Source organism: Heterodontus francisci, unplaced genomic scaffold (assembly GCF_036365525.1).
Source record: "Heterodontus francisci isolate sHetFra1 unplaced genomic scaffold, sHetFra1.hap1 HAP1_SCAFFOLD_323, whole genome shotgun sequence".
In the NCBI taxonomy this organism is placed as follows: domain Eukaryota; kingdom Metazoa; phylum Chordata; class Chondrichthyes; order Heterodontiformes; family Heterodontidae; genus Heterodontus; species Heterodontus francisci.
The window spans coordinates 780,699-801,778 of NW_027141078.1; the positions used below are offsets into that span (position 1 = coordinate 780,699).

A 21,080-nucleotide genomic window follows, 5' to 3' on the forward strand; every position below is an offset into this window, starting at 1 on the left:
CACTCCCCGAGGGACCCCCTGTAAATACTGACACACTCCCCGAGGGACCCCCTGTAAATACTGACACACTTCCCGAGGGGCCCCCTGTAAATACTGACACACTCCCCGAGGGACCCCCTGTAAAAACTGACACACTCCCCGAGGGACCCCCTGTAAATACTGACACACTCCCCGAGGGACTCCCCCTGTAAATACTGACACACTCCCCGAGGGACCCCCTGTAAATACTGACACACTCCCCGAGGGACTCCCCCTGTAAATACTGACACACTCCCCCGAGGGACCCCCTGTAAATACTGACACACTCCCCGCGGGACCTCCATGTAAATAGCTGACGTTCTTTTCCTGTTGATTCTCTTTGTTTCTCTTTCAGCCTGCGGTCCGACAGAAGCTCGATGCGGTCTGATTGGGTGCGCTTCTGAGCCCTGTCAGCCGTGCCCACTGCATTGGGCCCCAACCCTTGACCCCTGACCCCTGACCCCAACCCCTGCGACCTCCTCTCCTTGGCTGAAAAAAGTGGGGCGCTGAGGGCACGGTGACCTCTCACCTTTTCAAGGGGTCCCCGTCCTGGCCCCCTTCACCTGATTCAGTGTTCACCTTGACCCTTTACCCCCCTCACCCCAGCTGTGTTAACCCGTTCACTGACCCCAACCCTGTTAGTCTTTATGCTTACCCCTGGGCAAGGACCTGACTCTGCAGTGTCTATCAGTCAGTCCCAGATTGCATTCTACATCAAAACCTGCACAATGTGTCTGAGAGCTTAATCGACATATATATATATTTATCTATCTGTGTTTGTGTGTGTTTGTGTGTGTGTGCGTCTGTGTATCTGTTGGATCGGTCTGTGTAAAGTGTGGTAACGAGACACCAAGTGTCGACTGTCTGTTCACACCCGAACCCCTCGATTCGATTCCAGTCTGTAACTCGCTCCCGGGTATCTGTTATTCTATATATAAACCCCCGGAAACCCCTTTTCAGACTTGGTTCAAACATGGACGAAAGAGCTGAACTCCAGAGGTGAGGTGAGAGTGACTGCCCTTGACGTCAAGGCAGCATTTGACCGAGTATGGCATCAAGGATCCCAAGAGAAACGGAGGTCAATGGGAATCGGGGAAAACCCTCCGCCGGCTGGAGTCATACCTAGCGCAAAGGAAGATGGTTGTGGTTGTTGGAGGTCAATCGTCTGAGCTCCAGGACATCACTGCAGGAGTTCCTCAGGGTAGTGTCCTAGGCCCAACCATCTTCAGCTGCTTCATCAATGACCTTCCTTCAATCATAATGTCAGAAGTGAGGATGTTTGCTGATGATTGCACAATGTTCAGCACCATTCGTGACTCCTCAGATACTGAAGCAGTCCGTATAGAAATGCAGCAAGACCTGGACAATATCCAGGCTTGGGCTGAGAAGTGGCAAGTAACATTCGCCCCACACAAGTGCCAGGCAATGACCATCTCCAACAAGAGAGAATCTAACCATCTCCCCTTGACATTCAACGGCACTACCATCGCTGAATCCCCCCACTGTCAACATCCTAGGGGCTACCATTGACCAGAAACTGAACTGGAGTAGCCATATAAATACCGTGGCTACAAGAGCAGGTCAGAGGCTAGGAATCCTGAGGCGAGTAACTCACCTCCTGACTCCCCAAAGCCTGTCCACCGTCTACAAGGCACAAGTCAGGAGTGTGATGGAATACTCTCCACTTGCCTGGATGTGTGCAGCTCCAACAACACTCAAGAAGCTCGACACCATCCAGGACAAAGCAGCCCGCTTGATGGGCACCCCATCCACAAACATTCACTCCCTCCACCACCGACGCACAGTGACAGCAGTGTGCACCATCTACAAGATGCACTGCAGCAACGCACCGAGGTTCCTTAGACAGCACCTTCCAAACCCGCGACCTCTACCAACTAGAAGGACAAGGGCAGCAGACGCGATGGGAACACCTCCACGAACAAGTACCCGGCCGAGTCACACACCATCCTGACTCGGAACTATATCGGCCGTTCTTTCACTGTCGCTGGGTCAACATCCTGGAACTCCCTTCCTGACAGCACTGTGGGGTGTACCTACCCCACACGGACTGCAGCGGTTGAAGAAGGCAGCTCCCCACCACCTTCTCAACGGCCGCTCGTCTGCCACCCCGACAGTTCAAGAAGCAACTTTGGTGAAAGACTTGAAGTTGCGCTGCAGGAGCTGGCATCCAGGCTCGAGGGGCTGAACGGCCTGTTCCACTGACCCAGGTAATCTGCAGCAGCCGTGCTGAGGGAGCGCCGCGCTGCCGGAGGGTCAGTACTGAGGGAGCGCCGCGCTGTCGGAGGGTCAGTACTGAGGTTGCCCCTCTCCCAGCCTCTGATGACTGGGAGCCACATCCCTCACCCCCCTTGTCGGTAGAGCCCTGGGATAAAAGTTTCAGATTCGGAGCCATGTCTGCCTGCAGGGTGAGTGTGAAGTCATTCGTGGATGATTGCCTAAGCACATACCAATGGCATGCAGTAACTAAACTTTGTCCAGCCTCCCCTTTGTATCTCGTTTGACGCAAGTAGGTTCTCTGGCTGTCTCTCTCCCTCTGGTTGGCGTCCAGGCGGAGGATTAAGTGGAGAAAGCATTCCCCCTGTTTACTGGCGTTCCCGAGAGTAAGCATCTCCCAGGGAAAGGACAGACAGACAGGCAGGGACACGTACGGTAAGACGAGAGGGTGCGGGGGGGGGGTGGGGGGTGTATCAGAGAGGGAGAAGGAGGGAGAGAAAAACGGGGAGGAGGGAGAGAGAATCAGAGAGCACAGAAAAGAGGGACAGAGAAAACAACAAGAGACAGAGAGGGAGAGAGTCAGGGAGCTAAACGGAGTAAGAAAGATGTCCAGAGAGAGGGAAAGAGGGGCCGATGGGCGCACAACCAGAGAGATCGGGAGACAGAATGAGATACAGGGCAACACAGAAAAAGAGAGACAGAATATGAGAGAGGGAGAGACAAGGCGAGAGATAGACCGGGAGAGAAAAACGATCAAACTGCCCAAGTTACAATTCTTGTGATCTGGAACGCGCTGTCTGAAAGGGCGGTGGAAGCAGATTCCGTCGTAACTTTCCAAAGGGAATTGGGGAAAGTTTTACAGGGGTTGTGGAGTGTAAGAAGCAGAGGGGGAGTGGGATTAACTGTTCCAGAGAGACAGCACTGGCTCAGTGGGCAGATTGGAGTCCTCCTGTGCTGCAGGATTCTCTTGACTGCGCCGCACCTGAATGTTTGTAGTTGAATTGAGTGACGGGCCGGTCGGTGGGCGGTCCCGCCTCAGTTTGTCACCCCCATCCGAGCGATTCTGTCAGTCCCCGGGTCTGGCGCCTCTCGCATTGCGTTGGCCCTCATCCCGTGTTTAGTTTCGTCTCCGTTGTTTCCGACAGCTTCCGGACCTTTCAGCCAGGAGTTGGCAGCGTTGGATTGGACAATGGCCGGCGGCGCCGTGTGCTTCACAGTCGTGATGCTCTCAGGTGAGTGTCTCCCCAGACAGAGAGAGAGAGAGAGAAAGGGAGTCTCGCAGTCGGAGAGTCAAAGGGATAGACATTCAGAGGAAGACACGGAAACAGAGAGAGAGAGAGAGAGAGAGAGATTATGTGCTGGTGGGTGAAGGGTTTTGCCGCTCTCCCTCTCAGCAGAACTGTAGAGTACCACTTACAACTGCTGTCCGTCTGCCAAATGAGGTCATCTGCACTGCTGCCAGGAATTGTAAATGGCCTCAATTAAATCTCCTGGCAAGGAAAATACTGTCTCAAACTCCACAACACACATCCATCCTCACTGCACTGATATTAAACAGAGAGAGAGAGCGAGACGGGTGGGGGAGAGAGAGAGACAGACAGGGAGAGAGAAAGAGACAGACAGACAGAGAGAAAGACAGAGAGAGAGGGAGAGACACACAGATCGAGAGAGAGAGTGAGAGAGACAGAGAGATAGGGAGGGTTGTGGGGGGCTGGAGGAGGTTACAGAGATAGGGAGGGTTGTCTGGGGCTGGAGGAGGTTACAGAGATTGGGAGGGCTGTTCGGGGCTGAGGGAGGTTACAGAGACAGGGAGGGTTGTAGGGGACTGGAGGAGGTTACAGAGATAGGGAGGGTTGTCTGGGGCTGGAGGAGGTTACAGAGATTGGGAGGGCTGTTCGGGGCTGAGGGAGGTTACAGAGACAGGGAGGGTTGGAGGGGGCTGGAGGAGGTTACAGAGATAGGGAGGGTTGTAGGGGGCTGGAGGAGGTTACAGAGATAGGGAGGGTTGTAGGGGGCTGGAGGAGGTTACAGAGATAGGGAGGGTTGTAGGGGACTGGAGGAGGTTACAGAGATAGGGAGGGTTGTAGGGGGCTGGAGGAGGTTACAGAGAAAGGGAGGGTTGTAGGGGGCTGGAGGAGGTTACAGAGATAGGGAGGGTTGTAGGGGGCTGGTGGAGGTTACAGAGGTAGGGAGGGTTGGAGGGGGCTGGAGGAGGTTACAGAGATAGGGAGGGTTGTCGGGGGCTGGAGGAGGTTACAGAGATAGAGAGGGGACGAGGAGGGATTTGAAAATGAGGATGTGAATTTTAAAATCGAGGTGTTGTCGGACCGGGAGCCAGTGTAGGTCAGCGAGCCCGGGGAGGGTGATGGAGGAGATCAGGACCGGGTGTGAGTTGGTAAACGGGGGGGGGACGGCAGCAGAGTCTGGGATGAGCTGAAGTCTACAGAGGGTGGAATGTGGGAGAGCGGGACCGGAGAGCAGCGGAACAGTCCAGTCTGGAGGGAGCGAAGGCAGGGATGAGGATTTCCACAGTCGATGAGCTGAGGGAGTGGGGGCGAGGTTGTGGAGGTGCAATTAGGCGGCCCCAGCGAGGGGCCCCCGATCGGAGGTCGGAAGCTCGTCTCGGGGTCGAATGTGACACTGAGGTTGTGAACAGTCTGGATTCAGCCTCGGGGAGTCGCCAGGGGAGAGGGTCGGTGTTGAGGAGTGGAGAGAGGTGGTGTTGAGGTGAGAGGGAGAGTCAGAGGGAAACCTCCCTTCAGTACTGACCCTCCAACAGCGCGGCGCTGAAACCCCTAAACTCTGACTCCGAGGCGAGAGAGGGAAGAGAGTGCGCCGCCAGTGGTGACACGGTGTAACTACACCGTGACTGTTTACATGCGAAAGCTCCATTCTAACGTTGGAGGGGGGGTGATGTGCAACGTGGGAATCTAATTTTCGCCTGGACCCCATATTCCTGGCGTTCTCCAGCTCGCGTTGCATGCAAGACAGGCTGTTTGCAACTCTACTCCTCTGCTTTGTACGTCTCACTCTCTCTCTATCTCTCTGTTCCGTGCAGCTTTCTTGACTCTTGTCGTGGTTTCGCAGGAGACAACTGCCGGCTACGGAGACACACCCGATATCGGTAACAATTTTCTCTGTTATTTTCCCCGCGCCTGTGCTTTGAGGGTCTCGACAGGCCCAGACAGCAATGGTCACTGACCCCAGTTTGAGGCCCAGGAGCCTCTCGGACCTGTGGGTCAGGGGTCACTGACCGCAATAAGGGCTATTGCCCCTGTCGGGTTTCACGAGGCCTGTTAATTGATGTTGCTTTCCTTGCCTTGGCAGATTACCCGGAGTACATGGATGTAACTGGTACGTCCGTCTTCATTCCTATCTCCAGCTCCCCAGCCGCGGGTATCACTGAGGCACACACACTCATATACACACTGACACACTCATATACACACTGACACACTCAATCACACACACTGACACACTCAATCACACACACTGACACACTCAATCACACACACTGACACACTCATATACACACTGACACACTCATATACACACTGACACACTCAATCACACACTGACACACTCAATCACACACACTGACACACTCATATATACACTCAGTCACACACACACACACACTGACACACTCATATATACACTCAGTCACACACACACTGACACACACACACACACTGACACACTCATATATACACTCAGTCACACACACACACTGACACACTCATATACACACACTGACACACTCATATATACACTCAGTCACACACTCATATACACACTGACACACATACACTGACACACTCAATCACACACACTGACACACTCATATACACACTGACACACTCAATCACACACACTGACACACTCATATATACACTCACTCACACACACACTGACACACTCACACACACTGACACATTCATATATACACTCAGTCACACACTCACACCCACACTGACACACTCATATACACACTGACACACTCATATACACACTGACACACTCATATACACACTCAGTCTCACACACACACTGACACACACACACTGACACACTCATATACACATTGACACACTCATATATACACTCAGTCACACACTGACACACTCATATACACACTGACACACTCATATACACACTCAGTCACACACTGACACACTCATATACACACTGACACACTCATATATACACTCAGTCACACACTGACACACTCATATACACACTGACACTCATATATACACTCAGTCACACACACACACACACTGACACACTCATATACACACTGACACACTCATATACACACTGACACACTCAATCACACACACTGACACACTCATATACACACTGACACACTCATATATACACTCAGTCACACACTGACACACTCATATACACACTGACACACTCATATACACACTCATATACACACTGACACACTCATATACACACTGACACACTCATATATACACTCAGTCACACACACACACACACACACTGACACACTCATATACACACTGACACACTCATATACACACTGACACACTCATATACACACTGACACACTCATATACACACTGACACACTCAATCACACACACTGACACACTCATATATACACTCAGTCACACACTCACACACACACACTGACACACTCATATACACACTGACACACTCATATATACACTCAGTCACACACACACTGACACACTCACACACACACTGACACACTCACACACACACTGACACACTCAATCACACACACTGACACACTCATATACACACCGACACACTCATATACACACCGACACACTCATATACACACCGGCACACTCAATCACACACACTGACACACTCAATCACACACACTGACACACTCAATCACACACACTGACACACTCATATACACACTGACACACTCATATACACACTGACACACTCAATCACACACACTGACACACTCAATCACACACATTGACACACTCATATATACACTCAGTCACACACTCACACACACACTGACACACTCATACACACTGACACACTCATATACACACACTGACACACTCATATATACACTCAGCCACACACTCATATATACACACTGACACACTCATACACACTGACACGCTCATATACACACTGACACGCTCATATACACACTGACACGCTCATATACACACTGACACACTCAATCACACACACTGACACACTCATATACACACTGACACACTCACTCACACACACACTGACACACTCATATACACACTGACACACTCATATACACACTGACACACTCAATCACACACACTGACACACTCATATACACATTGACACACTCAATCACACACACTGACACGCTCAATCACACACACTGACACGCTCAATCACACACACTGACACGCTCATATACACACTGACACACTCAATCACACACACTGACACACTCAATCACACACACTGACACACTCATATATACGCTCAGTTACACACTGACACACACACTGACACACACACTGACACACACACTGACACACTCATATACACACTGACACACTCATATACACACTGATACACTCATATACACACTGACACACTCAAGCACACACACTGACACACTCAAGCACACACACTGACACACTCATATACACACTGACACACTCAATCACGCACACTGACGAACTCATATATACACTCAGTCACACACTCACACACACACTGACACACTCATATACACACTGACACACTCAATCACACACACTGACACACTCATATACACACTGACACACTCAATCACACACACTGACACACTCAATCACACACACTGACACACTCATATACACACTGACACACTCATATACACACTGACACACTCAATCACACACTGACACACTCAATCACACACACTGACACACTCATATATACACTCAGTCACACACACACACACTGACACACTCATATATACACTCAGTCACACACACACTGACACACACACACACACTGACACACTCATATATACACTCAGTCACACACACACACTGACACACTCATATACACACACTGACACACTCATATATACACTCAGTCACACACTCATATACACACTGACACACATACACTGACACACTCAATCACACACACTGACACACTCATATACACACTGACACACTCAATCACACACACTGACACATTCATATATACACTCAGTCACACACTCACACCCACACTGACACACTCATATACACACTGACACACTCATATACACACTGACACACTCATATACACACTCAGTCTCACACACACACTGACACACACACACTGACACACTCATATACACATTGACACACTCATATATACACTCAGTCACACACTGACACACTCATATACACACTGACACACTCATATACACACTCAGTCACACACTGACACACTCATATACACACTGACACACTCATATACACACTGACACACTCATATATACACTCAGTCACACACTGACACACTCATATACACACTGACACTCATATATACACTCAGTCACACACTCACACACACACTGACACACTCATATACACACTGACACACTCATATACACACTGACACACTCATATACACACTGACACACTCAATCACACACACTGACACACTCATATACACACTGACACACTCATATATACACTCAGTCACACACACACTGACACACTCATATACACACTCATATACACACTGACACACTCATATACACACTGACACACTCATATATACACTCAGTCACACACACACACACACACTGACACACTCATATACACACTGACACACTCATATACACACTGACACACTCAATCACACACACTGACACACTCATATATACACTCAGTCACACACTCACACACACACACTGACACACTCATATACACACTGACACACTCATATATACACTCAGTCACACACACACACTGACACACTCATATACACACTGACACACTCATATATACACTCAGTCACACACACACTGACACACTCACACACACACTGACACACTCACACACACACTGACACACTCAATCACACACACTGACACACTCATATACACACTGACACACTCAATCACACACACTGACACACTCATATACACACCGACACACTCATATACACACCGACACACTCAATCACACACACTGACACACTCAATCACACACACTGACACACTCAATCACACACACTGACACACTCATATACACACTGACACACTCATATACACACTGACACACTCAATCACACACACTGACACACTCAATCACACACATTGACACACTCATATATACACTCAGTCACACACTCACACACACACTGACACACTCATACACACTGACACACTCATATACACACACTGACACACTCATATATACACTCAGCCACACACTCATATATACACACTGACACACTCATACACACTGACACACTCATACACACTGACACACTCATATACACACTGACACGCTCATATACACACTGACACACTCAATCACACACACTGACACACTCATATACACACTGACACACTCACTCACACACACACTGACACACTCATATACACACTGACACACTCATATACACACTGACACACTCAATCACACACACTGACACACTCATATACACATTGACACACTCAATCACACACACTGACACGCTCAATCACACACACTGACACGCTCAATCACACACACTGACACGCTCATATACACACTGACACACTCAATCACACACACTGACACACTCAATCACACACACTGACACACTCATATATACGCTCAGTTACACACTGACACACACACTGACACACACACTGACACACACACTGACACACTCATATACACACTGACACACTCATATACACACTGATACACTCATATACACACTGACACACTCAAGCACACACACTGACACACTCAAGCACACACACTGACACACTCATATACACACTGACACACTCAATCACGCACACTGACGAACTCATATATACACTCAGTCACACACTCACACACACACTGACACACTCATATACACACTGACACACTCATATACACACTCAGTCACACACTGACACACTCATATACACACTGACACACTCATATACACACTGACACACTCATATATACACTCAGTCACACACTGACACACTCATATACACACTGACACTCATATATACACTCAGTCACACACTCACACACACACTGACACACTCATATACACACTGACACACTCATATACACACTGACACACTCAATCACACACACTGACACACTCATATACACACTGACACACTCATATATACACTCAGTCACACACTGACACACTCATATACACACTGACACACTCATATACACACTCATATACACACTGACACACTCATATACACACTGACACACTCATATATACACTCAGTCACACACACACACACACACTGACACACTCATATACACACTGACACACTCATATACACACTGACACACTCAATCACACACACTGACACACTCATATATACACTCAGTCACACACTCACACACACACACTGACACACTCATATACACACTGACACACTCATATATACACTCAGTCACACACACACACTGACACACTCATATACACACTGACACACTCATATATACACTCAGTCACACACACACTGACACACTCACACACACACTGACACACTCACACACACACTGACACACTCAATCACACACACTGACACACTCATATACACACTGACACACTCAATCACACACACTGACACACTCATATACACACCGACACACTCATATACACACCGACACACTCAATCACACACACTGACACACTCAATCACACACACTGACACACTCAATCACACACACTGACACACTCATATACACACTGACACACTCATATACACACTGACACACTCAATCACACACACTGACACACTCCATCACACACATTGACACACTCATATATACACTCAGTCACACACTCACACACACACTGACACACTCATACACACTGACACACTCATATACACACACTGACACACTCATATATACACTCAGCCACACACTCATATATACACACTGACACACTCATACACACTGACACACACACACTGACACACTCAATCACACACACTGACACACTCATATACACATTGACACACTCAATCACACACACTGACACGCTCAATCACACACACTGACACGCTCAATCACACACACTGACACGCTCATATACACACTGACACACTCAATCACACACACTGACACACTCAATCACACACACTGACACACTCATATATACGCTCAGTTACACACTGACACACACACTGACACACACACTGACACACACACTGACACACTCATATACACACTGACACACTCATATACACACTGATACACTCATATACACACTGACACACTCAAGCACACACACTGACACACTCAAGCACACACACTGACACACTCATATACACACTGACACACTCAATCACGCACACTGACGAACTCATATATACACTCAGTCACACACTCACACACACACTGACACACTCATATACACACTGACACACTCAATCACACACACTGACACACTCATATACACACTGACACACTCAATCACACACACTGACACACTCATATATACTCAGTCACACACTCACACACACACTGACACACTCATATACACACTGACACACTCATATACACACTGACACACACTCACACACTCATATATACACTCAGTCACACACTCACACACACACTGACACACTCATATACACACTGACACACTCAATCACACACACTGACACACTCATATATACACTCAGTCACACACACACACTGACACACTCACACACACACTGACACACTCACACACACACTGACACTCAATCACACACACTGACACACTCATATACACACTGACACACTCAATCACACACACTGACACACTCAATCACACACACTGACACACTCATATACACACCGACACACTCATATACACACCGACACACTCAATCACACACACTGACACACTCAATCACACACACTGACACACTCATATACACACTGACACACTCATATACACACTGACACACTCAATCACACACACTGACACACTCAATCACACACATTGACACACTCATATATACACTCAGTCACACACTCACACACACACTGACACACTCATATACACACTGACACACTCATATACACACTGACACACTCATATACACACACTGACACACTCATATACACACACTGACACACTCATATACACACACTGACACACTCATATATACACTCAGCCACACACTCATATACACACTGACACACTCATACACACTGACACACTCAATCACACACACTGACACACTCATATACACACTGACACACTCATATACACACTGACACACTCAATCACACACACTGACACACTCATATACACACTGAAACACTCACTCACACACACTGACACACTCATATACACACTGACACACTCATATACACACTGACACACTCAATCACACACACTGACACACTCATATACACATTGACACACTCAATCACACACACTGACACGCTCAATCACACACACTGACACACTCATATACACACTGACACACTCAATCACACACACTGACACACTCAATCACACACACTGACACACTCAATCACACACACTGACACACTCATATATACACTCAGTTACACACTCACACACACACTGACACACTCATATACACACTGATACACTCATATACACACTGACACACTCAAGCACACACTGACACACTCATATACACACTGACACACTCAATCACGCACACTGACGAACTCATATATACACTCAGTCACACACTCACACACACACTGACACACTCATATACACACTGACACACTCATATACACACACTGACACACTCAATCACACACACTGACACACTCATATATACTCAGTCACACACTCACACACACACTGACACACTCATATACACACTGACACACTCATATACACACTGACACACACTCATATATACACTCAGTCACACACTCACACACACACTGACACACTCATATACACACTGACACACATAATCACACACGCTGACACACTCATATATACACTCAGTCACACACTCACACACACACTGACACACTCATATACACACTGACACACTCAATCACACACACTGACACACTCATATATACACTCAGTCACACACTGACACACTCATATACACACTGACACACTCATACACACTCGGTCACACACTGACACACTCATATACACACTGACACACTCATATACACACTGACACACTCATATATACACTCAGTCACACACACACACACTGACACACTCATATACACACTGACACACTCATATACACACTGACACACTCATATACACACTGACACACTCAATCACACACACTGACACACTCATATATACACTCAGTCACACACTCACACACACACACTGACACACTCATAAATACACTCAGTCACACACACACTGACACACTCATATACACACTGACACACTCATATATACACTCAGTCACACACACACTGACACACTCACACACACACACTGACACACTCACACACACACTGACACACTCACACACACACTGACACACTCAATCACACACACTGACACACTCATATACACACTGACACACTCAATCACACACACTGACACACTCATATACACACCGACACACTCATATACACACCGACACACTCAATCACACACACTGACACACTCAATCACACACACTGACACACTCAATCACACACACTGACACACTCATATACACACTGACACACTCATATACACACTGACACACTCAATCACACACACTGACACACTCATATATACACTCAGTCACACACTCACACACACACTGACACACTCATATACACACTGACACACTCATATACACACACTGACACACTCATATACACACACTGACACACTCATATATACACTCAGCCACACACTCATATATACACTCAGCCACACACTCATATATACACACTGACACACTCATACACACTGACACACTCATACACACTGACACACTCATATACACACTGACACGCTCATATACACACTGACACACTCAATCACACACACTGACACACTCATATACACACTGACACACTCATATACACACTGACACACTCACTCACACACACACTGACACACTCATATACACACTGACACACTCATATACACACTGACACACTCAATCACACACACTGACACACTCATATACACATTGACACACTCAATCACACACACTGACACGCTCAATCACACACACTGACACGCTCAATCACACACACTGACACGCTCATATACACACTGACACACTCAATCACACACACTGACACACTCAATCACACACACTGACACACTCATATATACGCTCAGTTACACACTGACACACACACTGACACACACACTGACACACACACTGACACACTCATATACACACTGACACACTCATATACACACTGATACACTCATATACACACTGACACACTCAAGCACACACACTGACACACTCAAGCACACACACTGACACACTCATATACACACTGACACACTCAATCACGCACACTGACGAACTCATATATACACTCAGTCACACACTCACACACACACTGACACACTCATATACACACTGACACACTCAATCACACACACTGACACACTCATATACACACTGACACACTCAATCACACACACTGACACACTCATATATACTCAGTCACACACTCACACACACACTGACACACTCATATACACACTGACACACTCATATACACACTGACACACACTCACACACTCATATATACACTCAGTCACACACTCACACACACACTGACACACTCATATACACACTGACACACTCAATCACACACACTGACACACTCATATATGCACTCAGTCACACACACACACTGACACACTGACACACACACTGACACACTCACACACACACTGACACTCAATCACACACACTGACACACTCATATACACACTGACACACTCAATCACACACACTGACACACTCAATCACACACACTGACACACTCATATACACACCGACACACTCATATACACACCGACACACTCAATCACACACACTGACACACTCAATCACACACACTGACACACTCATATACACACTGACACACTCATATACACACTGACACACTCAATCACACACACTGACACACTCAATCACACACATTGACACACTCATATATACACTCAGTCACACACTCACACACACACTGACACACTCATATACACACTGACACACTCATATACACACACTGACACACTCATATACACACACTGACACACTCATATATACACTCAGCCACACACTCATATACACACTGACACACTCATACACACTGACACACTCAATCACACACACTGACACACTCATATACACACTGACACACTCATATACACACACACTGACACACTCATATACACACTGACACACTCATATACACACTGACACACTCAATCACACACACTGACACACTCATATACACATTGACACGCTCAATCACACACACTGACACACTCATATACACACTGACACACTCAATCACACACACTGACACACTCAATCACACACACTGACACACTCATATATACGCTCAGTTACACACTCACACACACACTGACACACTCATATACACACTGACACACTCATATACACACTGATACACTCATATACACACTGACACACTCAAGCACACACACTGACACACTCAAGCACACACACTGACACACTCATATACACACTGACACACTCAATCACGCACACTGACGAACTCATATATACACTCAGTCACACACTCACACACACACTGACACACTCATATACACACTGACACACTCAATCACACACACACTGACACACTCATATACACACTGACACACTCAATCACACACACTGACACACTCATATATACTCAGTCACACACTCACACACTCACACACACACTGACACACTCATATACACACTGACACACTCATATACACGCTGACACACTCAATCACACACACTGACACACTCATATATACACTCAGTCACACACACACACTGACACACTCATATACACACTGACACACTCATATACACACTGACACACTCATATATACACTCAGTCACACACACACACTGACACACTCACACACACACTGACACACTCACACACACACTGGCACACTCAATCACACACACTGACACACTCATATACACACTGACACACTCAATCACACACACTGACACACTCATATACACACTGACACACTCAATCACACACACTGACACACTCAATCACACACACTGACACACTCATATACACACCGACACACTCATATACACACCGACACACTCAATCACACACACTGACACACTCAATCACACACACTGACACACTCAATCACACACACTGACACACTCATATACACACTGACACACTCATATACACACTGACACACTCAATCACACACACTGACACACTCAATCACACACATTGACACACTCATATACACACTGACACACTCAATCACACACACTGACACACTCATATACACATTGACACGCTCAATCACACACACTGACACACTCATATACACACTGACACACTCATATACACACTGACACACTCATATATACACTCAGTCACACACACACACTGACACACTCATATACACACTGACACACTCATATACACACTGACACACTCAATCACACACACTGACACACTCATATATACACTCAGTCACACACTCACACACACACACTGACACACTCATATACACACTGACACACTCATATATACACTCAGTCACACACACACACTGACACACTCATATACACACTGACACACTCATATATACACTCAGTCACACACACACACTGACACACTCACACACACACTCACACACACACTGACACACTCACACACACACTGACACACTCAATCACACACACTGACACACTCATATACACACTGACACACTCAATCACACACACTGACACACTCATATACACACTGACACACTCATATACACACCGACACACTCATATACACACCGACACACTCAATCACACACACTGACACACTCAATCACACACACTGACACACTCATATACACACTGACACACTCATATACACACTGACACACTCAATCACACACACTGACACACTCAATCACACACATTGACACACTCATATGTACACTCAGTCACACACTCACACACACACTGACACACTCATATACACACTGACACACTCATATACACACACTGACACACTCATATATACACTCAGCCACACACTCATATATACACACTGACACACTCATACACACTGACACACTCATACACACTGACACACTCATATACACACTGACACACTCATATACACACTGACACGCTCATATACACACTGACACACTCAATCACACACACTGACACACTCATATACACACTGACACACTCACTCACACACACACTGACACACTCATATACACACTGACACACTCATATACACACTGACACACTCAATCACACACACTGACACACTCATATACACATTGACACACTCAATCACACACACTGACACGCTCAATCACACACACTGACACGCTCAATCACACACACTGACACGCTCATATACACACTGACACACTCAATCACACACACTGACACACTCATATATACGCTCAGTTACACACTGACACACACACTGACACACACACTGACACACACACTGACACACTCATATACACACTGACACACTCATATACACACTGACACACTCATATACACACTGATACACTCATATACACACTGACACACTCAAGCACACACACTGACACACTCAAGCACACACACTGACACACTCATATACACACTGACACACTCAATCACGCACACTGACGAACTCATATATACACTCAGTCACACACTCACACACACACTGACACACTCATATACAGACTGACACACTCATATACACACTGACACACTCAATCACACACACTGACACACTCAATCACACACACTGACACACTCATATACACACTGACACACTCAATCACACACACTGACACACTCATATATACTCAGTCACACACTCACACACACACTGACACACTCATATACACACTGACACACTCATATACACACTGACACACACTCACACACTCATATATACACTCAGTCACACACTCACACACACACTGACACACTCATATACACACTGACACACTCAATCACACACACTGACACACTCATATATACACTCAGTCACACACACACACTGACACACTCACACACACACTGACACACTCACACACACACTGACACTCAATCACACACACTGACACACTCATATACACACTGACACACTCAATCACACACACTGACACACTCAATCACACACACTGACACACTCATATACACACCGACACACTCATATACACACCGACACACTCAATCACACACACTGACACACTCAATCACACACACTGACACACTCAATCACACACACTGACACACTCATATACACACTGACACACTCATATACACACTGACACACTCAATCACACACACTGACACACTCAATCACACACATTGACACACTCATATATACACTCAGTCACACATTCACACACACACTGACACACTCATACACACTGACACACTCATATACACACACTGACACACTCATATACACACACTGACACACTCATATATACACTCAGCCACACACTCATATACACACTGACACACTCATACACACTGACACACTCAATCACACACACTGACACACTCATATACACACTGACACACTCATATACACACTGACACACTCATATACACACTGACACACTCAATCACACACACTGACACACTCATATACACACTGAAACACTCACTCACACACACACTGACACACTCATATACACACTGACACACTCATATACACACTGACACACTCAATCACACACACTGACACACTCATATACACATTGACACACTCAATCACACACACTGACACGCTCAATCACACACACTGACACACTCATATACACACTGACACACTCAATCACACACACTGACACACTCAATCACACACACTGACACACTCAATCACACACACTGACATACTCATATATACACTCAGTTACACACTCACACACACACTGACACACTCATATACACACTGATACATAGAACATAGAACATAGAACATACAGCACAGAACAGGCCCTTCGGCCCACAATGTTGTGCCGATCCTTTGTCCTCTGTCAAGGACAATTTAATCTATACCCCATCATTCTCCTTTATCCATATACCTATCCAAAAGCCTTTTGAAAGTCCCTAAAGTTTCTGACTCAACAACTTCCCCGGGCAAGGCATTCCATGCCTCGACCACTCTCTGGGTAAAGAACCTTCCCCTGACATCCCCCTTATATCTCCCACCCTTCACCTTAATTTTATGACCCCTTGTAACGCTTTGCTTCACCCGGGGAAAAAGTTTCTGACTGTCTACCCTATCTATTCCCCTGATCATCTTATAAACCTCTATCATGTCACCCCTCATCCTTCTCCTTTCTAATGAGAAGAGGCCTAGAATGTTCAGCCTTTCCTCGTAAGACTTATTCTCCATTCCAGGCAACATCCTGGTAAATCTCCTCTGCACCCTCTCCAAGGCTTCCACATCCTTCCTAAAATGAGGCGACCAGAACTGCACACAGTACTCCAAATGAGGCCTTACCAAGGTCCTGTACAGCTGCATCATCACCTCACGGCTCTTAAATTCAATCCCTCTGCTAATGAACGCTAACACCCCATATGCCTTCTTCACAGCCCTATCCACTTGAGTTGCAACTTTCAATGATCTATGCACATAGACCCCAAGGTCTCTCTGCTCCTCCACATGCCCAAGAACCCTACCGTTAACCCAGTATTTTGCATTCATGTTTGTCCTTCCAAAATGGACGACCTCACACTTTTCAGGGTTAAACTCCATCTGCCACTTTTCAGCCCAGCACTGCAACCTATCCAAGTCCCTTTGCAGACGACAATAGCCCTCCTCGGTATCCACAACTCCACCAACCTTTGTATCATCTGCAAATTTACTGACCCACCCTTCGACTTCCTCATCCAAGTCGTTAATAAAAATCACAAACAGGAGAGGACCCAGAACTGATCCCTGCGGCACGCCACTGGTAACTGGGCTCCAGGCTGAGTATTTACCATCTAAGACCACTCTCTGCCTTCTATCAGTTAGCCAATTCTTAATCCAACTGGCCACATTCCCCACTATCCCATGCCTCCTGACTTTCTCCATAAGTCTACCATGGGGGACCTTATCAAATGCCTTACTAAAATCCATGTACACCACATCCACTGGTTTACCCTCATCCACTTGCTTGGTCACCTGCTCAAAGAATTCAATCAGGCTTGTGAGGCAAGACCTACCCCTCACAAAACCGTGCTGACTGTCCCGAATCAAGCAGTGTCTTTCCAGATGCTCAGAAATCCTATCCCTCAGCACCTTTTCCATCAACTTGCCTACCACCGAAGTAAGACTAACTGGCCTGTAATTCCCAGGGTTGTTCCTATTCCCTTTCTTGAACAGGGGCACAACATTTGCCACCCTCCAATCACCTGGTACCACCCCCGTCAGCAGAGAAGATGAAAAGATCATTGCCAGCGGC

General features: G+C 46.6%; 1 protein-coding gene across 2 annotated transcripts in view; it reads left to right on the forward strand.

Moving 5' to 3' along the window:
* Positions 1 to 21,080, forward strand: part of LOC137361959 (uncharacterized) — a 52,174-nt gene that overhangs the window by 17,247 nt on the left and 13,847 nt on the right. For both annotated transcript variants that reach the window (XM_068026549.1, XM_068026551.1), the window contains 3 exons: positions 3,399 to 3,485; positions 5,312 to 5,377; positions 5,581 to 5,607. In XM_068026549.1, the coding sequence (XP_067882650.1) occupies positions 3,399 to 3,485; positions 5,312 to 5,377; positions 5,581 to 5,607 (180 nt within the window). The remainder of the gene's footprint in view (positions 1 to 3,398; positions 3,486 to 5,311; positions 5,378 to 5,580; positions 5,608 to 21,080) is intronic.